At 37.8% G+C, this 25,391-nt stretch overlaps 1 protein-coding gene across 2 annotated transcripts in view; it reads right to left on the reverse strand.

Annotated features, from left to right (window-relative positions):
* The window catches only part of SMCHD1 (structural maintenance of chromosomes flexible hinge domain containing 1), a 76,257-nt gene that overhangs the window by 44,946 nt on the left and 5,920 nt on the right, over window positions 1-25,391 (reverse strand). Inside the window, exons 2-17 of one of the 2 annotated variants that reach the window (XM_061994725.1) lie at window positions 21,724-21,799; window positions 21,147-21,308; window positions 14,896-14,978; window positions 14,665-14,795; window positions 12,765-12,879; window positions 12,492-12,611; window positions 10,778-10,944; window positions 7,197-7,290; window positions 6,710-6,920; window positions 5,822-5,942; window positions 5,537-5,720; window positions 4,825-5,022; window positions 4,583-4,696; window positions 3,958-4,064; window positions 3,586-3,668; window positions 3,318-3,431 (exon numbers count right to left, since the gene is read on the reverse strand). In XM_061994725.1, coding sequence (XP_061850709.1) covers window positions 3,318-3,431; window positions 3,586-3,668; window positions 3,958-4,064; window positions 4,583-4,696; window positions 4,825-5,022; window positions 5,537-5,720; window positions 5,822-5,942; window positions 6,710-6,920; window positions 7,197-7,290; window positions 10,778-10,944; window positions 12,492-12,611; window positions 12,765-12,879; window positions 14,665-14,795; window positions 14,896-14,978; window positions 21,147-21,308; window positions 21,724-21,799 — 2,080 coding nt within the window. Of the gene's footprint in view, window positions 1-3,317; window positions 3,432-3,585; window positions 3,669-3,957; window positions 4,065-4,582; window positions 4,697-4,824; window positions 5,023-5,536; window positions 5,721-5,821; window positions 5,943-6,709; window positions 6,921-7,196; window positions 7,291-10,777; window positions 10,945-12,491; window positions 12,612-12,764; window positions 12,880-14,664; window positions 14,796-14,895; window positions 14,979-21,146; window positions 21,309-21,723; window positions 21,800-25,391 lie in introns of those variants that run through there. The other variant, XM_061994726.1, reaches the window with a different exon arrangement.

Below are 25,391 nucleotides of genomic sequence, written 5' to 3' on the forward strand. Positions count from 1 at the left end.
CAAATGTATTAACAAATATTTCCAGTATCTTTACAATCACTGAAATATGGAAGGCTGCACTTGCTGTGTACTACAAACAGCACAAAAATTTGAGTTTTTCGATTACCACAGCATCAATGATGCTTCTCATATGAACAAGGTTTCAACATATAACTTTCTGAAACTGACTGATAACTAAATGTCCCTGCTATGGTATACTATGAACATATGGAGGGTACAGACAGGAAAAACATCTGAGAGCTATTAGCAGCTCTTCCAGTGTGGTTTACAGGAGGGAAGTACAAGAACAGTCAACCGAGCTCTCAAATAAATCCTTTAGTGATGAAAACAGTTTGCTGAAGAGCTCAAAAACCTGAAAAGATTCCTCACTATTGCCACAGCACCTACTTAAGTATTTTAAGAGACACATCCATAATTTGATCAATCGAGAGTGATTAAAAAATATCTGAGCTTAAATGCTTATTTGTCAGCCTACCTTAGACAAGAATCACCCCAGCATGATTTGAAAAATGTTTCCCAGAACCAGCTTTCCTGGCAGCCTCCTTCCTTCAACCCTAACTTGAGGTTTTAGAGTGAGCCTTAGAAAAAAAATCTGCTGATGGCCATTGAAAAAAATCCAACAGATCCAATTAAGCAAAAACAAAACAAAAACCTCACAGTCCTGTTCTCCTAGTAGGTCATACCTCCCTTTGGCAGACACTTTCCACAGGCAGCCGTCTTCTCTTTATCCTACTCTTTCATTTGCTCCTGTCATGGCTCAGACAGCAAGATTCTCATAGTCTAATTCTCCTGCTATCCCATCCTTTCCTTTGGCAGCTCCTTTTATTCCCACTGGACTCCTCAACTTTATCATTTCCTCAATCCCAATTAAAACCTTAATTTTTTAATCAAACCTTGTGTAGGGCTCCCCACTAACAGATCAAATAAGAACTTCCTTATAGTGCAGTTGCTTGGCAGTCCACAGTATATTTTGCAAGGTAGTCCATGCTTCAAAACAGAAGAGAATCATTACATTATGTTTGCTGTTGGCCTTCATACAGGTGTAACCCTATTAGTAAAAATGAGAGCTTTGTATTATATGAAATACTGGGGGTTGAACAGGTATGCCACATCCCAGTTGTCACTTATAGGGCTTATTCATTTAAATGGTGAAGAGCAGGAGGATTACACCAGTGATTCCAAAGTTGACTAGAACAAAAGTTAAGGCAGGGAGCAGAAAAACTAGTTATAAGTACAAATTTCCACCAATGAATCAAAGTGGTCAGGAGACATGAAAAGTCTGAAGATATGAGTTTTCAGTGACTGGAGGCAAAAGGCAAACTTTGTCTTATATCTCCTAGCAATAACACATACATCCCACAGTCATGATGGTCTGCCTTAGCTAAGGCTTCATGACTTGTCCTCGGGACTGTTAGCAAATACAATCTGCTAATTTGCAGTACGTGAACATGATATTTTTCAGGTCCAACTTCTTTATGCCCCAGAATACTACCTTGGACAATGGACACGCACAGCACAGTCTCCATAAAACAAGTGCCATTAAAATACAGATTTACGACACAAATACTAAAGCCAAGATAATTCCACGTGGTTTCCTTTGACATGCATCATTGTAGTAACCTGAGTGCTTTGGCAAGTATTTTTACAACTCTTATTAGAAAGAAATTAGATCTCCCTATCACATATGAAAGGAAACAAGGTAAACAAGATTTTAGGTTTCTATACATTTCAAATATACTTGACAAGTGCAGGACTGGAGTTTTCAGAGAATTTAGTGTTCTCTGTTCAATGGACAACTGAGTAACTTCAGCTGTCTCAGAAAGAATGCAATTCTTCAACAAATGTAATGTAAAAATATCCAGTGAAGCGCCCTGTCATGGTTTTGCGTCAAGCCTGTTTCTGGTAAAGAAGGAGGGGCTGTAAAGATGGCTCCTGTAACAAATTGCTTGAAACTCTTCCTAGCTCTGAGTCAGACCCACTTCTGGGGCTGAGCCAATTAGATGCCTCCATGACCACATTTTAAGAAGCAGCAGCAGAAGAGGATGGTTCTTCCTGTTCCTTCTTGTTCTGTTCTTCCTTCTTTTCCTACTGGTTGTGGTGCAAGGAGCTGGGAGAGGGAGAAGCAACCATGCAGACTCCAAGGTCAGTGAGGAAAGAGAGAAGGAGGTGTGCAGGAGCAGAGACTCTCCACAGGATGCAGTGGAGGACTGGTGAAGCAGAGATTTGTTTGCACTTTGTAAAAGACTCCGTTCCAGGAGCAGTGACTATGCCCAGAGGAGGCCATGTCCCACGTGAGGGACCCTATATTAGCAGAAGCTGTAGCTGCTAGGAAGAACCCACATCAGAGAAGTTTAAGGACTGTCCCCCGTGGGAGGGGGAAGAATGCAAGGAGTCATTCTCATCTGAGAAGACAGAAGCGGCAGAGACTGAGAGACTGAACACATTCTCCATTCCCTACCCTTCCCTGCACCACTGAGAGGAGAGGAGGTAGAGATATTGGGGGCAGGGAACCAAGCCTGGGAAGAAAGGAGGGATGGAGGAGGGAGATCTTAAAGTGTTGGTTGGATTTTTCTTATCATGCTGCTCTCTTTTTTTTTTTCTGTTCTGTTTCTTGTAGGCAGTAGAATAAACTTTCCTACTTTCTTCTCTAAGTCAAGTACTGGAGTCTGTTTTGCCCAGAACCATAATTGGCAGTGAGCCCTCCCTGCCCCTGTCTCAATCCACAACAACCTTGCTTATCTTTTTTCCTGCCATTTCGCTGGAGCCTCTACTGTTCTAATGAGGGTGGGGGTGGAGGGGAGCAGTGAACAAGAGACTGTCGTGGTGCTTTATTGCTGGCTGGGCAAAACCATGACACACCCATAAAAACAGAAACCACAAAACAGTAACTCATGAGAAATGCAATTTTAAAAACAAATGAACTAACTTTATGTGAGGTACTAAACAAGCTTGGTCTTTACATTTATGCAGCCCACATGAACTGCCAAGTTGATTATAGAAACATTATCTATTTTAACCATGTTCTTAAGCACATTAAGTAGACAGCATGGAACTGATAAACCCTCCTTACATGTGACAGAAAATGTAATCATAATATTGCATTAAGACATTAAACATTTGGTATTGAAGCAACACCCATTTCATGAAATGTGGCTTTGAAGTAATACACGCTCTGAGGGGATACAGTCCTTAAAACTAAAAGCTATATGCATTTATCAAATTCTAATATGTATTCTAAGTATATGCACAAAGAATATATTAACCATTCTGCATTTTTAAAATAATACACACTCATTTAAATATACTGAAATACTTACAATGTAAAATGACCTTGAGTTCCACAAGAAGTTTCTTTGAACCTCCATGGCTAGAACCCGGCAATTTTTGCATTGCTTCCCCTTTTTTGTTCAAAATTTCTATTCTTAATGCTCCTATATTTAAAAGGAAAAATAATGTACTTTAAAAATATGCTATGTATTATAAGTAACTGGAGATTTTTGCATGCTTGTTTTTTAACAAGAGTGTATAACAATTTTAAATTGACATTTTATTTTTTAGTATTTGGAAGAAAAAAAAACCCCATACCTATTGGTGTACCAGCAAATCTTGTTTCATTTGGTAATAACTCATCTCCTTCAGGCCACGTCACTGATAATTTGTCAGGAAGTCTTATGAAAAAGTAAGAATGAACAGTTTTCATGTGAGTTAAAAAACAAAGTAACTTATCTTATCTTTGTGTGTGTAGAACACACACAAAGGTTGGTTTTTTAAAAAAAAAAAAAACAAATCAAACTATTTCTTCTTGGTTTAGAGTTTTCAGGATTTTTTGTTTCTACTGAAACAGCTGACTGCTTCCCCATTTGGGAATAAAACTGGACTCTTTTTGTTCCTGAAGAAATACAAAAACTGTTGCTAGGAACAGTCTAATTTATTAGTGAATTAAAATTCAGAACTTACCTTGCCATTTCATCCTCTATGTATTTTTTAACAGCTTTTTCAGATACTGTTCTGTCAAGTTTTGAGATTGGAATAGTTTTCATTTCAGCATACAAAGCCTGAGGTTCCTAAAAAAAAAAAGAGTGCAGTTATAGCCAGACTGTAATATGTCAGAGAAGAAATACCTCTCTCAAGCAGCTAGACAAGTAGACATAGACATAATGCAATATTGGACTTGATAATCTTAAACGTCTTTTCCAAACAAAATGATTCTATGATTCTCTTTTAATAAGTGAATAAGTGATTCTCTTTTAATAAGTGAATAACTGGTGACTCCACAACACACTGTTCTGAAGTTTGCTCAAGTCAAAACAGTTAAGAATGCAGGCATAACATATTATTGATACCAATTGTGACACTCTTATTTCATATGCAAATAATCATTTAAGTAATCATTTTAATATATTTACATTTAAACTAGTGTAACCAGGCAATTTGACTATTTCTAGATCTCTGGATCTCAAAAAGTACCATAACTTCCAACAGTTATTTATTTAAAAATAATTTAAATCATTCTGATCCATGATTATGTTTAAGGATTCCACAGGCACACCAGGTGTGTCAGTCCTTTTTGTATTTGTCTTACCAAAGCAATTTGAACTTCTCCTCCAGTGGCAAATATATCCCCATCATGGTCTCCATATAAAAAAAATTTCTCAATACTTCCATAGAATATTGGAAGAGTCTTAATAGTTTTCACCTGTAAAGAGAAGACAACAATTAATGTCAATACATTACTTCTGCACATAATATTTACCTTTTATAGGGTACAAATAATGTATTATAAAACAAAAAACTGCCCCCAACATCTGTGAGCAACTAACTTACTAGTTGTCCAGTTTTGTATGTTTTTCCATCCCACTCTATTGCAGCATACATGGTCCAAGGGCTCTGCATTCTTTTGGATGGTAAATCAGTACGTGTAGTTATTCCTTTAAAGACTGTGAATTTTATCTGTTTGTCGTATTTTTCATGACAGTCTTTGAGCCACAAAGCAAATTCTCTGTCAATTTTCATTCGCTGCTCCTATAGAGTGAAATAAATACTTATTATTCACAAATGACAAGATTTAAGTCTGACAACTTCAGAAATGTGAAAAGTTACAGAATACAGCAATATTTATAGAATCATATGAATAGAGATCATTTAGTCCAACCCCTCTGCAGAAAAAGGTCCACCTAGATCAGGTCACATAGGAAAACATCCAGGCAGGTCTTGAATATTTCCTATGAAGGAGACTCCACAATCTCCCTGTGTACTCAAAAATATGCACTCTTTAGTTTGGAAAAAACTTGCCATATAACAACAAGATAAGGCCTCTGTTTAAGAAAATAAAAGGAAAAAGACTAAATATTATTTTTGTCAGATGTTAAGAGTTAGCTTTACTACTCACAAAAACTGAGGGAAGTATCTGGTACAGAGCCCTGCAAAAGTACTCCAGAAATTGGGCAATATTCAGTTACACAAACAAATGATGGAGTGTAAAGGATTCTGTTTTCTATGCATTAAACTTTGCCAATACAGAGAATAAACTGATTACCTGTCCATTGAAGATTCTTGTGAACAGAGTATTCTTATCTTTTAGCTTTAGCTCCAGATCCATGAAAGTCAGTTTGTTTGTGCTGACCTGGAATTTATCATTGGTAAATAATGCACCAGAAATTCTGTTGTAGCATTCGATTGGTGCCAATCCTCTCTTCTTTGGCGGAGCACACCAGTCAAAACTTAAACAAAAGAAGAAAGATATCAAAAAGTTTTTCTATAAAGACAGATTTGCTTTACAGAAATTAACCAGTTTACACTGTAGAAACAGATTGCCACTTACTCTTCTACACTTGTGTATGGTATTAATCTTCCATTCCAAAAACACTCAAAAATAGGCCTTTTTCCTCTGGCGCCCTTTTCTACTATAAAGCAGTCGTCATCATCATCATCATCGTTTAATTCTTGTTTAAAAAGAAGACAGTTCCCATGAATAAATTGTTTTAAAACACTAATGTAGTATCAAAAAAATAGAGCAGTCTAAACTAAGGATTATCTACATTTATTAAGTTACGCACAGTAGCACTACGCATGACATCAAACTAGGTATATACAATACAAGAGGGTATTTTTCTGTTTTAGAAATACCAAGAAAACTAAGGAAAAATTTTAAACATTAATTGATTAATATTACCAAATTTACAAATATAAAATCTGAATAAATATTCCTTTTTCTCCTTAGTTTCACATTATTTTGAGATCATAAAATCTTGTCACAACTGAACTCAAAATTTGTTTTGTCAAAAACATCCCACACCAACACAAATAATTTTAAAAGCCTAGCATCTAAAAACTCATCAAGACTGGATAAAACAAATTTCAAATTAAGGACTTGGACTACTGTTGTCTTCTGCAGTATTCCAACGTTTCGATCTCTTGAATCAAATTCTCGTGTTTCATTACTTTCCCAGAGCAAAGATCTAAGTGGAGGAGTTTCAATCAGACTGCATTCCATAAGAGTTTATAGTTTGAAATCAGATGGTGTTATGTCAAAGATCAGGTTTATATGACTTACCACAACAGACAGTTTGTTCATGGGATATGTTCATCTAAAAAGATGAGAATTTTTCTATTCTGCCATAACACAAATTATATAACACTAGTTTCTATTTTGTTAAATAAGTAGGATTGTCTGTAACAGGACTGATAAGCAGAAAAACATTTCACTCACTTGATGGAAAACATGGATCATCGGGGTATGTTTCTTTATCATACAGGAAGGGATGATATCGGATAATGCCTTCCACTATACCTTCTCCTTCAACATGTGCCTTAAACTCAAAACTATCTGCTGCAGTATTTATATACAATGTCTGCATGTCATCTTTGATCTCCCTAAGATTGACAATCTTTGGTACTTTTCCTTTTTCAAACAGTGAAATCTGGAAAAAATTAAACAAGTTGATTTTCCTCAGAGCAAAAAGCATTACAGTACAGTAATTAGCATTTGTGACACTTGTTAGTGTTCATGTTGTTAGCAAAATGAATTAGTTCCTATGCTGAAATGATAAATAGTATTACTTTCAAAAGAATAAATTACATACATATCTTACAATGCCACTGTAGTTCAAAATGCACAATTAACAAGAAGCAGGCAAAATATGAAATAAAGGTGTTATCAAAGAAGAATTTTTATTAATAAGTACAAACTTCCTTACCTCAATGTCAATGTTGTTGAAAGGGCTTACATCTTTTGTTATAGCATTAGTTTCATTTCCTTTTGGCCCGTGGATATAATAGTGATAGATATGTCTGAAATACATTTTAAAAGGAAAAATAAATGTCAGAAAGGGAAATTAAAAAAAAGAAAAAAAAATCTGAATGGAGGGACTACACACCCTCTATATCAAAGTGCAAACTAATAATACTACTGTAATTTGTTCTGCACTTTGGATATTAAAAAGAATTACATCCAAAAAGCTTCCACATAGTGTTTCTGACATCAGCTTTGTACTGATTATCTAACAGAAGAGTTTAACAATCACTATCCTTAAGTTACTTACAAAAAAGTAAAGACACTCCATTTGAATATAGGCAACAGTCACTGATGTGATCTGCATACTAGAAAGCAGTTTTCTATTTGTCAACATTATTTTCTAATGGCACTTGTGCTGGTTTGAGAAACTAAAAAAAGTCCACCCTACCACAGATATTAATTTCATAGAGATATTAAGTTTGAGAAAACTGAGGAACTTAACTCCATTTACTGCAACTTTTCAGTAAGCTAGCTAATTCTTTTGACTTCAAAGACTGAGTCCTTAAACCTCAGAGAGGTGGTTTGAAGAAAAATGAGATTATATCAGTTAATGGGACTGAATACATGAAAGAACTTGAGTTCATCTGCAGGCGTTTATAATGGCACATACAAGTGTTTATAATGGCTTTGCTTCCAACATACACTGCATTAAATGCACACTAAATTCAACTAAACCATGGTTCTCAGACAAGACCTCTTCATGATCTTATTGCTCAAGACCTTAGAGCATACTAATATATGCAAACTGCTTAGCATTTTGTCTGCATCTCCTCCAGACCTCAAAAAGTGCTCTAATGGACTTAAGACTGAATTATTTTGTGGACTGATCTCACCTTCTTCAACTTCAAAGTATCCAAACCAACACAAGGGCAATGCTGTAGCCCATCTGCTATCATGCATATGTAGCCAAAGGCAAGGCAGGAGGGCATGCAAAAGTACTCAAGGGGAAAAAGGTCATTACAGTTGAAATAGTGATGCAAGACTATGTGGCAGCTAAATCTGATTGGTTTTACTGCAATAACTACAAGGCATATATATACTTGAATAATTGCATCTGGGTTGCACCGCAAATGAAGGCAGTTCTTTCATTTCAAGAGAATGAAGTAACACAAATGGGATTCATCTCTCCCATAAGGGCACTGGAATATTTGGGAGTAGGCTAGCAAACCTAAAACAGAGGTCTTTAAATGAAGGGACTTGGGGGGTGGGGGGAGAAGCAAAACAGAATAAGCTGTCCCCTCTAGCTGGGAAACAGGGCAGGACAGGGAATGCAATGATAAGTGCCCTTCATCTGTACACGGGGCTGAGATGCAGAAGGCTGACGACCCTGAGCAAGAGCCAAGCCGGGGAGGAACCTCCTGCACCCATCCAGGAAAACCTGTGTGTTTGAGTAAGCCCCTGCGCTGCCTCTACACCAATGCATGCAGCCTGAGGAATAAGCAGGAGGAACTGGAGATGTGGGTGCAGATCTGGGGCTACGACCTCATTGCGGTCACAGAGACATAGTGAGACAGCTGCCATGACTGGAGCACAGCCATGGAGGGTTATGTATTGCTCAGGAAGGACAGACTGACAAGGTGTGGAGGTGGAGTTGCTCTCTATGTGAGGGAGCAATTAATGTGTACCGAACTGTGCCTGGGTGGGGATGAGGAGTGGGTAGAGTGCTTATGGGTAAAAATTAATGGGCAGGGCAAGGCAGGTGATATTGTTGTAAGAGTTTGCTACAGGCCGATGACACCAAACTGGGAGGACTGGCTGATTCCCCAGGAGGCTGTGCTGCCATTCAGCGGGATCTTGACCAGCTTGAGAGTTGGGCAGAGAAGAACCTCATGAGGTTCAACAAGGACAAGTGCAGAGTCCTGCATCTGAGAAGGAACAACCCCATGCACCAGTACAGGCTGAAGAGCAGCTCTGCAGAGAGAGACCTGGGAGTCCTGATTGATAATAAACTGAACATAAGCCAGTAATGTGCCCTCGTGGCCAAGAAGGCCAATGGCATCCTGGGATGCATCAAGAAGAGTGTGGCCAGCAGGTCAAAGGGAGGTTCTTCTCCCTCTCTACTCTGCCCTAGTGAGGCCTCATCTGGAGTCCTGTGTCCAGTTCTGGGCTCCTCAGCTCAAGAGGGACAGGGAAGTGCTGGAGAGAGTCCAACGCAGGGCCACCAAGATCATCAGGAGACTGGAACATCTTTCATACAAGGAAAGGCTGTGGGAACTGGAGCTGTTTAGTCTGGAGAAGAGGAGACTGAGGGGAAATCTTATTAACATTTATAAATATCTAAAGGGTGGGTGTCAGGAGGTTGGGACATCCCTTTTTTCCATAGTAGCTAGCAACAGGACAAGGGGTAATGGGATGAAGCTGGAACACAAAAAGTTCCACTTAAATATAAGAAAAAAAAATTTCACTGTGAGGAAATAGGGAGCAGCGGCACAGGCTGCCCAGAGGGGTTGTGGAGTCTCCTTCCTTGGAGGTTTTCAAGACCCGCCTGGACATGTTCCTATGCAACCTGATCTAGGTGAACCTGCTTCTGCAGGGAGGTTGGACTAGATGATCTCTAAAGGTCCCTTCCAATCCCTACCATTCTATGATTCTATGAAATGTAAGTATGGGTGTTCATCGGAAGAAAATATAGAAGCTAATGAGGAACTTCAGTTACCTGTCAATGTGCACAGATGTACCACTATATTTTTTAAAGATTAGAAAAGGTTTCAGCCACAATTTCTTACAGGTGACTAATGTTTCATATATTAAGGTACTATCCAATCCGCATACTATCTATTATTGTTACATTACAGGTTACAAAAACCCAAAATTACAGTCTGAAAATCAAGTTCTATGGTTTGCCAGATTTCAAAATGAGGCTATGGCTTCATAGTTCTGTTTACATTCATGGATAGATCCATCATCTTAACTCATAAGCCCACACAAGTCACAGTTATCACAGACTTCACATCTGCAGGTGTATTGATGCCACTACTTTAGTATTGAGTGGACAGGATATATATTGGTCTCCTAAAACAGTCACGAAGCAGCAGCTTTTTTTGTTTCATTTTGTTTTATCAAAACCAAACAAAATGCCCAACCAGCATGCCAACCTCCCAACCAAACACAAAGCTAGATATTAAGGTTGGAACACAGTTGTGTGAACCATAACTTAGGAAATTATTAAAACTAGATCTCTAATTATTAATTAACAGCATTAATAACAGCTATTACATTGAATGAGTTTTCAATAATTTGATTGGATAATTATGTATCAATTATCAAGCCACACTGAAACAGATGTTTTGTTTGTTTGGATGGGGGCACCATTCAGCTGTGCTACTTTGTGTAAAATCAGTTAGCTAAGAAGACTAATTGTGGCATGAACAAAATATGTATCAACAGCTTTATCAGGAATAAAGCCAATGACTATGTACAAAAAGGAAGTAAGCAGTAATCATCTGACTTTGTTAGTAACCCATTTTTAAAACATGAACTTACGCCAGCTGTCTTGTCCAAAGATGAAAGTAGTTTTTCAAGTACTGCATATGATCTGGCTGTACACCTGTAATGACAACTGCTGTGAAACTCTCTTTATCCCTTTCTTCTAGTATTAGATTATGAAGAAATCTTTCATCATCACTTGTGATGTGAGTAGAGTCAGATGGCTACAAAAAGAGTAAAATAATAATAGCAGGAATGTAATCTGAATTTCTGAACTCTCATCAACTTTGGAAAGGATTAAAAAGCAAAACAAGAAAAGAATACTGAACACATGACGCTAAGTATCACAAAGGTTTAACACTTAAAATAAAAGCTTCCAGATTAAAGTTAATAAAGTGAGAATCTTGACATTCCTGATCCAGTTCAATGCACTTTCACGATAGCACTTGAAGTGTTCAGTCTAGAAATGCACTTAATCATGTTTAATGTGGCACTGTGTGACATTCGAGTTCTCATCCAAACACAACTATTATGTTTCCAAGACATAAGTCTCCTTTAAGAAAATCAAGTCAGAAAAAAATCATCGTTTTAAATAAACAGTCTGCTTTCTATAGCAGAAACTGAAGTGGAAGAAACATGCTGTGAAAGAGAAAGGGTGAATCCTCAGTGCAGCTGAAATATCCAGTAGTCTCACAGAAAAAGAAGTTCCTGATTCCAGAAAGCCCTGACTGTCTTTTCCTGGATGGATGCACTCTACTCTTATGACTGGGGGTTACTAAGCTGCAAAGAAACACAGGAGTTGATGTCATGCTTGATTTTGGACCAGTGGATAACCTTTTACATTTGTTAAGTCCAGAAAAGAAGCTATTTTGATTAAGATCTTTAATACAAAGATTAAGATCTTTATAGCAATTGGAAACAATTAGTACAACTGAGAATATATGCTTTTCCATGCTGTAGTAAATGCAGCTTTGCGCCTTGTTTTCCAGGAAAGCAGGAAAAAAGGAAGCCACTAAGTCATGAAAGGATACATCTCCTACCTAACTGTAGGAGGTGAAATATATTAGTCAAAGGCATTCTGTTAAGACCTACTTTCCCCAGGTAATCAAAGAGCTGTCCTTAATCAACAGGATTATTTAACCAGTTGTAGGAACTTTCATCAAAAAAGACTGGAGTTCAATTGCTTTCTTCTGCCTACAGCATGGCCTCTTTCAAACCTTAAGAGTCTTTCTGATTTTATCCAAGCAAGAGGCTGCTTCTATGCTAGTAATGAGATCACAGATAATAAAGAAAAGCTGGAGTTGCCTGGTTCTCAACTCTGTACGATTTAAGCAATGACCTAGAAGCTGCACACTGATGTTGAGTAAGTGCTGTGTACAACTTACTGAATGGAAGTACCTCTGAAATGCAATTCCAAAATTCTTTCGTTACCTTTCCACTACAGATGACAAATGATTGTGGCACTTTCCCCTACGTTCCTAGTAGGCATTTCAACTAGAAAAGTAGCATTTCTTAACCCGATATGTCAAACTATACAGCATTTCTGTCCTTTAAGATAAACTGAAGAGAAAAAAGAATCACATTCAAATAAACTCTTACAATATAACATTTTCAAGTTTCCCATTACTTTCTTCTATATTCCAGCATGCAAATGGTTCAATAAGATGAAGACATCCCCAAGTAAGTATTACAAGACTATTACACATAGTGAAATCACATTAATCTGGGAAAAGCGTTCAATTAAAAACATGAAGGTATTAAAGGTACTTACCTTTCTGTTTCGAATGTATCCGCTATATATTGCTTCTTTGTTTTTCTCCTTCTTTTCAAAATCCTCTTTAGACAGGACAAGTTCATGAACATCCTGAGAATCTGCAGGTTTGCTTATCATCTGATTTTATTAAAGAAACAGAATTTAAAATCAAAATAATATTTGAAATTAACATAATAAAACTGTTTAATGCTCTGATTAAAAGCTAGGATAATAACAATCTGACTACATAAAAATGTTTTTAAATTAAGTTAAAGATTGACATTTACTTACTCTGGCTGACTGTCCAACGAAGAACACTGCTTGTTTGCCTCCAACTCCAAAATATGATATATCACTATTTAAACTACGAGGCACTGGCAAAGGGCGTACGTAACCTGAATGATCACTGACAGTAAAAATGTATTTAGTAAATTTACTCAAGACAAAAGTAATTTAAAAAAAGAAGCTTCTGATCTAAACAGCTTGAACTAAATTCTTCCTGTAATCCCTTTGTTCAAAACCCCTTCACTTTAGACATATTATAACTGCAACATCAAAATGCATGTACCCAAAATTCTTGATGTATTCTTCTTAAAAGGATGATGTTTGAGTAACTTTTTTCTTACGTTTTCTAAGAAGACATTTCTGCCCCTTCTAGAAAACCAAATCTTATTCATACATATTCCACTATTTCATATGAGTCTTTTGCTTTTTACTCTCTATGTACAGGTTTTTTTTATATTGAAGTTCAGATCAAAGGTAGGAAAATATTTGGCAGGGAGAATCTAACAGGAAAATAAACTATTACTCTGCAAACTTTTCTCCATTCTTAACTTTGTAAGAGACACGGTGAACAGGTAGAAAGTAAATCCCTCAATGCTCTCTCCCTTTGACCATGACAAGATAGTAACTGAAGCTGCTGCAAATGAAAACAGCTTACAAAGTAAGCCTGATCTTTCTGACATAGTCTTTTCATTGAAAAACTTTTGAGACAAAATGGGAAATAATGCCAACCATTAAACACAGTCTTGGAAAGACTACATATGCCCTCAGCAGTTAAATTCCATGTCTTTTAAAACAGCTTTGATGGATGAACAACCTTATCTAGTTTAAGCAAATAGTAGGACAAACATCAGTTTTAAAATCATAGCAGTTCCATAAGAAAACAAGGTGTAGATGGTATCCTGGTATAATTTACAGCTATGCTCCCACTGTTTAAATCTGCAGCTTAAAAATACTATACATTTCTACTGTTACCAAATTCACCTAAAGCAATTTAAAAAATCAGTTATTTTGTTTACAAATAACTAGATGACCCAGAATCACTTATTATGCACTTATCTGCTGCTATATTTGGAAATGCTTCCAATGAAAAAAAACTCCTCAGATAAATGATCACTTTCCACTGCCCCATTATTTTTCTCACTAGTTTTTCACAGGACAAATTAGTTACGAATGACGTTATGACCCTCATCTTCACATTTATTGCCCTCAGCGTAAGACATTTAAGAAGTGACTAAAGCTCAAGAACTGTACATAACTGCTTCTCTAGAATTTTCTACATTAGTGTTGTCTGTTTGAGAAGACCTCTTCAGAAGAGAATCAAAATTGTACAATGGATTCACCTAAGTAGCAAAATCCATAAACCATTAACCTCCACTTTCTTCTTTAAATGCAAAAGATTTATGTTGTCAAAACTCCTTAAAAAACATAGACATCTTAAGGCATAATTTTGCATTACATTGTACATGATTAAAATCCAAAAAAACACCCCAAAACCCAAACAGCTTAAATCAAAATGCTGCATCCATTATTCCAGTAGTGTAACAGACATTAAATGCATTACTTAATGCACTACTGAAAGGCTTTCAGTTAACAGATCAACACACTTTTAAAAAAAAAACCTCTGCAGAACATAGAATGCCACTAACCATATGCAGGCAAATCAAAGACAGCTTAGAAAAGGCCAAGAGAATAAGAAGAATGTTCTCACAGTGTCATAATATTAGAAGAGCAGTTTTCTGTTAAGAACCTTCTCTATTTCCTACTCACAAATAATATGTGTCTATTTACGTGTATGCATGCAATGACAGGCTTTAGCTAAGCGTTGCTACAGAGATACATCTTATATGATATTCTGCAAACCTCTGCAGTCTGCTAATTGTTGCAAAAATTATTAAAACTTTCTAACCTCTCGAAGTCACCTTGTCTTGTAAACTTTGACAATCTATATACAGCCCAGTTGTTAAGCTGTTTAGAAGTCATTCCTCTTCCGTTATCGATCACAGCAACAGCTGGTTTTCCATGGGAGTCATCAAATAACTGTTTGTGGGGAAAACAAAAACAAAAACCAAGGAGTACCAGAAAAAAAAAAGAGATAATGCTAATTACACCTGAAAAAAGTATAATACTTCTATCTTACCAATTTTATCTGTATGCTCCGAATACCAGTATTACGGCATGTAGCTGACAGAGAATTGTCAATCAACTCAGCAAGGGCAAATGCTAAAGAAATTGAAGAAAAAATAACCCTATTAAAATCTTATTCTTAAAAGAAGAAGTACTCAGAAAACAGACACACGCTTGCAGTAGTTTCTTCTGAGCAGTTAGGATAACACATTCTGGAAACAAAAACAAGAGCTAAGCACTGTCAAACCATCAAATTTACATAATGTCTTGATTGAAGAAAAAGTCAAAAAACTCTTGCACATAAATTTCCTGATTTGCATCATGACAATGTCTTATATGTCTGTTGATGGTAAGAACACAATTACTATAAGTACCTAGGTGCAGTGATGAACTAACAGGCTCCTTGCCACAAGACAAACTCGTCTATTTCCCATGATTAATTTGGACAATCCATATGAAAGCCCAAACTATGTAAAGAAAATACTTTGACTTGTTAAAATATCGAGGGAAGAATGTACTCACTGAAAAAAACCTGAATGGAAATGTGGTGCCGCTTCCAAAATAGAAAGTTACTTGTTTACAGAAAAGAACACAAGATAAGTGTAAAAATAATGAATTTCATAAATGGTAAATACAACCAAAGTTTTGTGAGCTACACGGCAATACACAGCAAAAATATTCAGCCAGACTACTTGCACATGTTTGCTGTTTCTAAACGTTAACACTTAGAGCCCTTACGTAATTCAAGTTAGGACTACTTCACTTCAGTGGAAAATTGCATGTAATTTAGAACAACAGCAACAATTTGAAAAAATACATAGAGTTCAGATTAATTCACTCCACTCGATCAGCCCTTGTGAACAGATACACTCAAGTCTCTCCAATAAGGAGTATTCATTCTCTATAATTTGCAAGGTTCTTTAGAATGCGAAACACACTGGTCATACATTTCAGACATGCAAAAGAAATCCCTTTAGTACCATACATCAACACTGAAGCACCTGGCATTATCCCTCAAGTTGTTTATGAAGTATTTAACCAGTTTTTCGGATTCTTTGCAACTTGCTTCATTGCGAACAAGACGAGCTGAGCATCAGCTATGTGATCCATACTTGCTATTCCATATCAAAGAACAATGGCCCTTCAACACATGAAACTGGTTAGGTTGTAAATAAGGAGCATCAGCTACTGAACACTTACATATGCTCAAAATTGCCAATTGCTTCTAACAGTCAATTCTAGTACATAACAAACAAAAGGAGATAGTTTAATATAGCTATTTTGCACATCTGAATTACTTGTGTCTTGAAGGATTTCACAAATGACTTCACAAGGGTCTCAAAGATTGAGAATTAGTAATATGATAAAACAAGCCAGCAATGTCATTACAGAAGCAGACCTAAAGGTTATTTCGTTTGCAGTCTTGAGCACTGTAGTCACTTTAGGATTGAAGAGCTATGACAAGAAATACCAGAACTTGTTTGACCATTTTAAAGACTTGTGTGGTAGCAACATAAACACACGCAGACACCTATCACAGAGTACAGACAAGATGAAGAATTGACTTAAACACACGTGAAGTTTCTCATAAAACACCAGAAACTTGTTCACTCTCTTCGGAGAGAATAATTATTTAAAGCACCCTAGTAAGCTGTTTTAGCAATAGCATGACAGAGGAAAACACAGGGAAAAAAGTTTATTTTCTCTTAGTAAAGTTTGCTATTCTACTAAAAATTTACACAGATTTCAAAAAGATACCATTAAAATCCCACACTTAAATCACTTCTATGACTCATAAACAAACTGGCTTCATGATTTTGGGCAACAGTATCTGGAGAAAGAAAACAGTAAATGTATGTTGATGATACTGTCTATTGAATCCAAACAAAAGTTCAAAAGTTCAAAATGCAAGATCTCAAGAAACTTTGATATCTAGGATCACAGACAGTGACAAGATCAAAGTATTTTCCTCTCCTATGGATATATTTTCTTCCTGCTTTCAAAGCTCTCGAAACACAAATAAATCTGTCAAAGGTACTGCTATATTTTACATTCAAATTGCATTGTTAAAAACAGCATTTTTACATGTGGATGGTAGATTTGACCTTGATCCAAAATCTCTGGATAACACAAGAGGTTATCTTTGGAGTTATGTACAGAGAAATGATCGTAACATGAGATAATAAAAGTGAAAAATATATTTTATGATGAAAAGGAAAAGAAATCATGTGTGTGGATGCCTGAAGGATGCCCAAATACATCTTCCCCATGGGAAGCCACACAGGAGCCAGTTCCTAGCAGGACCTGAGAATCTGTGGACAGAGAGGAGCCCAGGACAGACTTGGCAGGGACCCACACTGGAGCAGTTTGTTCCTGAAAGATTGCATTCCATGGATGACACCTACACCGGAGCAGTTTGAGAACTGCAGCCTGTGGTAAGACTCCATGCTGGAGAAGTTTGTGAAGGACTGTCTCCTGTGGGAAAGCTGTACCAAGAGTGTGTAAGGAGTCCTCCCCCTCAGATGAAGCAGCGCAAAGATGATCTGTGATGAACTGACCACAACCCGATTCCCCGCCTCCCCGTGCTGCTGCAGGGCAGGAAGTAGAAACCCAGGAAGAAAGGAAGGGTGGAGAGAGGTGTTATAAGACTCAGTTTTTATTTCTCGTTTCATAGAATGGTAGGGGTTGGAAGGGACCTTTAGAGATCATCTAGTCCAACCCCCCTACAGAAACAGGTTCACCTAGATCAGGTTGCATAGGAACATGTCCAGGTGGGTCTTGAAAACCTCCAAGGAAGGAGACTACACAACCCCCCTTGGGCAGCCTGTGCCAGGGCTCCCTCACCCTCACAGCAAAATACTTTTTTCTTATATTTAAGTGGAACTTTTTTGTTTTCTAGCTTCATCCCATTACCCTTTGTCCTGTTGCTAGCTACTATAGAGAAAAGGGATGTATCAACCTCGTGACACCCACCATTCAGATATTTGTAAATGTTAATAAGATCTCCCCTGATTTCCTTACTCCATTTTGATTGTTAAGAATTCAAATCAATTTTACACAAATTGAATCTGTTTTGCTGTTATTGCTGAGTGATCTTCCTGTCCTTATCTCGACTCATGAGTCTTTTGTTACATTTCTCTCTCATCTGTCCAGTTTAGGAGGAGGAGTGATAGAATAGCTTTGGTGGGCACCTGGCACCCAGGCAGGGTTAACCCACCACCCTTGCCTTCTTCAGGCTGAATAACTCTCTTAGCGTTTCCTCATAGGAGAGCTGTTCTATTCTTCTGATCATTCTCATGGCCCTCCTCTGGACTTGTTCTAACAAGTCCATCTCCTTGTTATGCTGGGAGCCCCAGAGCCAGACACAGGACTCCAAGGAGTTGAGGAGGATAATTACCTTCCTCAACCTGCCAATCACACTACTTCTTATGCAGCTCAGGATACGATTTAATTTTTGAGCTGCAAGTCCACATTGACAGATCGTGTCTATTTTTCGATTAACCAGTATCCCAAAGTCCTTCTCTGCCAAACTGCTTGCAATCCATTCAGTCCATCTGTATTGATATTGGGGACTGCTCTGACCCATGTACAGGATCTTGCACTTAGCCTTGTTGAACCTCATCAGGTTCACATGGGTCCACCTCTCAAGCATGTGAAGGTCTCTCCAGATGACATTCCTTTCCTTAAGTGTGTATCAACTGCACTACTCAGTGTGTGCACCACTCAGTAGGTGGTTATGGGATTAGCAAGGCATGATTCGTCCTTAGTGAAGCCATGTTGGGTGTCTCTAATCACCTCCTTGTCATCCACATGCTTTGACATAGTTTCCAGGAGGATCTCTTCCATGACCTTACTGGGTACCAAAGTGAGGCTGAGTGTTCCCTGGTTCTCAGAGTCCTAATTTTTTAAAATTGGTACTATGCTTCCCCTTTTCCAGTCACTGGTGACTTTGCCTCATTGCCATGACTTTTCAAACATGATTGGGAGCAGCTTGTGACTATATCTGTGAGCTCACCCTAAAGCCTTGGATGCATCTCATCAGGTTCCACGGATCTGTCTATACATTTAGGTTCCTCAGATGGTATTGAACCTGATGTTCTCCTAAGAACAGTGAGACTTCATTCCCCCAGTCCTTTAGATCCAGGGACTTGAGAGACAAGGGAAGAACAAATGCCAGTGAAAACTGAGGCAAACCAATTTTTTAGCAGTTCAGTCCTCTCCTTGTCAGTTGTCATTAGATGACTCCCTTTTCTCTATTAGAGGGGTACAATTACTTTTGTCTTCCTTTTCTAATGTACTCGTAGAAAACCTTATTACAAGGTTTGGAGTCCTGACTAACTTTTCCTGATAAACTTTGCACCTAGCCTATATCCCTCAAGATCATTAATTCCACCAGGGCATGACGACTACAGTCCAGGTTATTCCAAATATTGACCTTTTTGGTAATTTCCTCTGTGTTGGTCAGCAACAGGCTCCCTAATATATGCCTCCTCTGGTTAGGCTTTCAATCGCCTTGATTACAAAGTTTTCCTTAAGAGTCATCTAGACAGTCTGCAGCTTGCTGTGCTGCTTTTCCAGCAGATGTCTAGGTTAAGTTCCCTACCCATGATCAGAGCCTGCAAGCTTCCTGTAGTTAGAAGTATAAACACTTCATCAACATTCTCCCCTCCATCAAGCAACCTGTAATAAATATGAACCATGAGGTTTCCTTTGTTGGCTTGGTCTCTAATTTTCACTGATAAATTCTCTACTTCTACACTGCTGTTTTTGAAAGACATCTCTGTACAGTCAATCTATTTTTTTAGGTAGAGGAAAACTCCCCCACTTTTCCTTTCTTGTTTGTCCCTCCCGAGTAGTTCACAGCAATCTATTGCAGCGCTCCAATCGAGTAAGTCATTCCACTAAGTTTCAGTGATAGTGGTCAGACTGTAGCTTTCCAGTGGCTTTCAGTTCCTCCTGTTTGTTATCCATGCTGCTCATCCACACTGGTCCTTGTGAGTACAGTAGTGTCATGGCTTTGCACCTCAGCCTCCGAGATGTTAGTATAAAGCATGAATCACTAAGTCAGACAACTGTCTGGCAATGCTTTACGGTATTTCCCAGTATACAAAGTAATGTCAACAGGTGCAAAAAAAGGTAACTAGTTCAACATACACAAAAAACCACTTCACATCACATGCAATTAAGCCAGGGGCTCAATACCACAAAATATTGTGAACGCTAAAGATTTTATGAGGTTCAGAAAGTAACTGGACAAGTTCATGAAAAAGAACAGCTCACAGACAGACATGAACTCAAAAGTTCCCAAATAATTTTTGTTACATCTCTGCAGAGCCTTTCTGTTTTACTACTTCTCAGGCATCTGATACTGGCTGCTGGTAAGAAGGAAGTACAGACTAGACAGAATGTTCTGTGTGGTCTAATACAGCAATTCCTGTTGCACAGAGATACATGTATCACCACTTTGAGCACAGTGCATCCAAAACTGAAGCAAAACAGTGTCTTTGGTGGGATGGGGAACAACTGAAGTGCAGGAAGAGGGAGAAAGAGGGAGAGGGCCCAAGGAAAGTGGTACTTAACAATACAGTTGCTATTTATAGACATTGAGATTGTTTTGAAACAGAATTGCTGTGGGAATCATATAATGCTTGATGTTTGCATTTTTTTTCTGTACAATTTTGAGCCTGCTGTACCCAAGATGTACATACTTTAAAAGTAATCATAGAAGACAGGATTTTCAGAGAAGTCATAAACAGATTTTTTTTTTAACAGAACAATATGAAATGCAGATTACATCTTTTAATATACCATTTAGATAAAAACAGAAGTAGCATCTTTCTGAAGAAATACTTGCTTTCATTGCTAAGTTAAGCCCTGAAAAACCATAGATGGAAAAGCAGACAAAATTCTATGGTAGATCATACAAGAACTGTTCAACAAATTCAAACACAAAATCTCTTCTAAGTACAGGAGACAAAAACCTGATAACACAAATGCTGATCTGCCTGAATGACATTCACGAGATCACTATCAAAGACTAAAGTCATTTTACTTCTAAAATATTCAGACTTCTTAAAGAAGTATTTGAGGAGGTACTTCTATAACTCTGGATTCTTCCATGTCCATTTTGAAGAACACAGTTAATTTCCTTTCATAATTAAGACTCTATTTTTTCACCAGCTGTAACTAAACATTAAATTGCTCTAAACCACATCATATTAATGTAAACATCACTTACATAAGATTATTTTGGCAAGTACTCACGCAAAGGATTTTGTCCTTCACTGGCATAGTACTCATACATGCCGCTTTTGACAAGTGTATCGTAGTGAGGCAGGAAGTCAATTCGCTCCTTGGTGGCGGAAAGCAGCATTTGATCAACTGTCTGCAGTAGATATAAAGTAACTCCATCTTGAACAAGTTCGCCTGCAGTGAAGATGGAATACAAAGTATATTGAAGAGCACCCACCAGGCAACTCCTGACCTCAAAAAGAGTACAGGTTTAGCCTCAGGTAATTTCTGTATTTTCTTAGGTGTTTCCTGCTCAGCATCCTAGCAACCACGCAATTTAAAATCATTTCACATGCCCTTTTTTTCCGATCATTTAAAGAATTTATGATGGAAAGTAAAAAAACTATCATGTTTAACTATCATCATGCTAATGAGCACTTGTTAAAAACTTGCTTGTGAAAATCGATTTTGCACCAATTCTTGGCAAACTATTATCGGATTTGTATTTCCAGTTTATTATTGCATGTCACACAGTATAAACAATCATCATGTTGTCTTTACAATCCATATAGGAAACAGTTGTATTTATTTTGCCTTTTAAGATACTCACTGAAGTTGTCGTCTGTAATTTCCTTCCTGTTTGTTGTGGTGATAACGAAGTTCTCATCAGCAGCTATGCCAAATGCCTACAAAAATTGGAGGTTATTCTGTTATCATAGCTAAGTACTCTGTAAAGTATTTGGACAAACGAGTGGGGAAAAAAATTGCTTTCTATTCACTTTGCCACAAGCTACTGAGAAGTGACCAAATATTTCTCCTGTATTAAGTTAGAACATACTTTAATTCCAGAACTTAATTTTCATTTCTTTCTCAATTTAGTCAAACTTATCTGCACTAGAATAGTTTGGGGTTTTTTACCTGCCTAAGTTATGTTCTAGTAAGCAACAGGAATTTTAAGAGGGAGGAACTGTCTTACAGGTAATCCCCTTGAGGGCTGAGGAACGAGACTGAACAGCTTTACATCAGACTGCACAACCACAATCACAATACTCATGATCGAGAGGGTGTCTCATATTCAATTGCACTCTTTTGAGACAATAAACTAACCAAATATTTCTTCACATTATAAATATATTAAAGTCTTTGCTCTTCAATTAAATAATACTTAAAGAAAAAAAACCACAAGATTTCTATTAGAAAATTATTTAGTATTAAAAAGCAGAAATATATTCTTCTGACCCTAAACAATCTCCACCACTTTGCCGCCTCCAACTTTTGATTATGTTTTTGTAGCTTTGGACTTTTTATCATAGTTTGTAGATACATTTATATGCTGCTACATCTGACCTCACTTTTGCACCAAGACATCCAACACTAATCTCTTTCTCAAAATGATAGACTAAATATCTGTATTTTCTCCCGTCTCTCCAGGGCTTTGAAATTCTTAAGTCAACTTTTGTCTTGTTTAACCCCACCAACCCCTTCAGTCCCACTTCTAGCCAGATTCTTCCCTGAAGCTCTTGCATTCCCTGTGGCAACTCACCCTCATCATTTCCCATACTTCCTTCTTTCCATCCCCAGTACTCAGACCCACAAAAATATTTTTAAAACATTGCCTAAGATTTCACTAAAAATCTGCTTTCTGTCTTTCAGTTTTCTTCTCTCTAGTTGTGACTATGTTAGAGACAGTTAGCATCCATTGGCAACATTAGCAAAATTGACTAATTTTTCATAGCACTTAGTACAAGTGAAGTGAATGGACATGACATGAAGAGACTGATGTTCAGACTTAAAAGGTAATAATTACTCCAGACTCACAAGTCTTCTATGTTCAAAACAGTTCAACTTAACCTCCCATGTTACATACATTTCCACATTGCAAACCTGTGCAGGAAAACAAATTAATTGCTCTGAGCAAGGAAAATAAGCAATTAAAAATATGGATATTACAAAACTAACATCCTACTGTGCCATTCAAGGTTAATGGGTAACATAAAATAACTGGAGAGATTTACATTTGAAAGTATACATATGGATCTTTCCTCCAGGCATAATTACAGCTTCCCTGTTTTCTCTACCTCTCAAAAGCTCTTCTGCTCTCAAAACCTTATGAAGAATGCAGCATTTACTTTAAGGCAGTAAGAAGTAAGGATGAGGTAGTACATGCACAGGACAGCAGCCTGCTAACTGAGCAGAGGCAGCCACCTCGTTCTGGTCCTTTCCCTCATTTCACGGGTGACCCTCAACTAAGCTGACCACAAACAGGCTGAGCTACACCTGCCATTCCTGGATGAGCTCAGCATCACTGTATCTACTGGCAGCAGGTCATTTCTGCTTCACTACAAATGATTGTCATTTGAGATAAGCTACCAGACTGGTTCATGGACAAAGTCTGGCAGCCTTAACTAACTGCAGGTGTTTTTCTTGTCCATGCTGGAACTTAAGAGATCGCATCTTTTGTAAAACTTTGGGTCACTTCAAAAATTTCTCAGTTTGAAAGTTTCACATGTATATAAGAACTATTTGTTTTACTTCCTCCTTCCCTCTGTCCCATCCTCTGCCTCCTCCCACTACACCAGGCAACAGTGAGGTGGCTGCACAGTTGTCCCATTATGTGGACAAAGTCTCCAGGAAGATGAGCTGGTCATCCTTGACTAAAACTGAACCTATGGAGTAATCTACTTGAACGGTTGATGATGTTCCATTTGATTCTGATAAACAATCTTCGGTCAATTGTTTCATTTCTCAGTAAGACTCTTGCCTGTAAGAGACATCATGGTATCTTTTGCTGACTTGATACTAAGTTCAGGTTACACTGCTGAGCCCTTTTCAGTTTAGCATTGTGTCATTTTTCAAATAAGTACTGGAGTTGCACTCCATTCTTGACTTCAGAAGATTCATGTGACAACCTAGTAATATGTTCAGATTATGTATCTGTTGGTTGCTCTGCAAACTGTCCAGACGCACAATCATGATCTAGCTTTTGATGTCATCAAAATCTTGAAGAGTACAATAGAATTATTATACCTCAGAAATGCCTCTGCATATTCAAAATGAAAGCTTGGAGGTTATTGTGTTAAAACAGCTAAGCAGAAAGCTTTCAACACAAAAGAGGAGACTTTAAGGAAAAAAAAGAGACAATTCACAATTTAGGGGAAAAAAAAAATGTTCTTTAAAAAGAAAGGGACATATATGAAAACTCAAAGATTCCTAGAGTATTGGTTACACATGATCACTACATGCAAAAGTCAATGTTACAAAGTTATATGCATACCAAGGAGAAACAGGCCTCTTAGACCCTTAAAAGTAGAGAAAGATTATATCAATTAATCAAATTTTAAATATTCTAGGAAAACAAACATAAGCTGGTCACTAAAAGTCATTTACATTCTTTGCTAAGTTACGCTTGGAAGTGAGTATACTGAGTGCATGCTGCAGGGTTTTGGTGTCAAAGGGTTGTAGGGGAGACCAGTGCAGGAGGTGGCTATGAATTGCCCTGAGCTACTCATAGGGCCAGATGGTTCCCAAGCTGATGGAAAAAACCCACTGTGCACCAAAATTTCAACCTGAAGGGCACATAGTGCTTCTGCTCTATGTGCTTAGAGTGGTCTATAGTGCTTCTTCCATATACTGTGGAAGAAATGGAAAAGACAAATGAGAAGCTACAGAGGAGATGCATCAGAAGCGACGTTGCTAGGGACAGCATTGGAGACACACTGAAAGGATACTCTCTGTGTCAGAGCAGCAATGGCCCCAAAGGTGCTGAGGCCCACAGTTGATCTATGGTCAGGGCAGATAATTTCCCCTCTCTGTCCTCCTACTCCCATGGGGCTGTGTCACCTTCCTTGAAGGTCTTAAAAACCCACCTGGGCATGTTCCTGTGTGACCTGATCTAGCTGCAAGGGGGTTGGACTACATGATGTCTAAAGGTCCCTTCCAACCCCTACCATTCTATGATACTATGATTTTACGATCTGTATGGTCTTGCGTAATGTCAAGACACAAATACGTACGATCTTTGGACACCAACAGAAGGGAGGTCCAAAAGTCCCTAAAAAAAGCAGTTGGATTCAAAAAAGATAAAAATTGCTTCTAAGCATTTCTTGGAGCTCGAAGCAAAGAGTTGATACATTACAGAAATACAGGAAGACTCAGTAGCCCATATATTCTGGGCAGATGGTCCCTAGAGACAATCTAAAGACAAAAACCAGCAGTGAACACTAGTGTTCTGAAACATTTTAGTACCATCCTTTATCAATGGAGACACCTCCTTCTGAA

Source organism: Colius striatus, chromosome 4 (assembly GCF_028858725.1).
Source record: "Colius striatus isolate bColStr4 chromosome 4, bColStr4.1.hap1, whole genome shotgun sequence".
NCBI classification, from domain to species: Eukaryota; Metazoa; Chordata; class Aves; order Coliiformes; family Coliidae; genus Colius; species Colius striatus.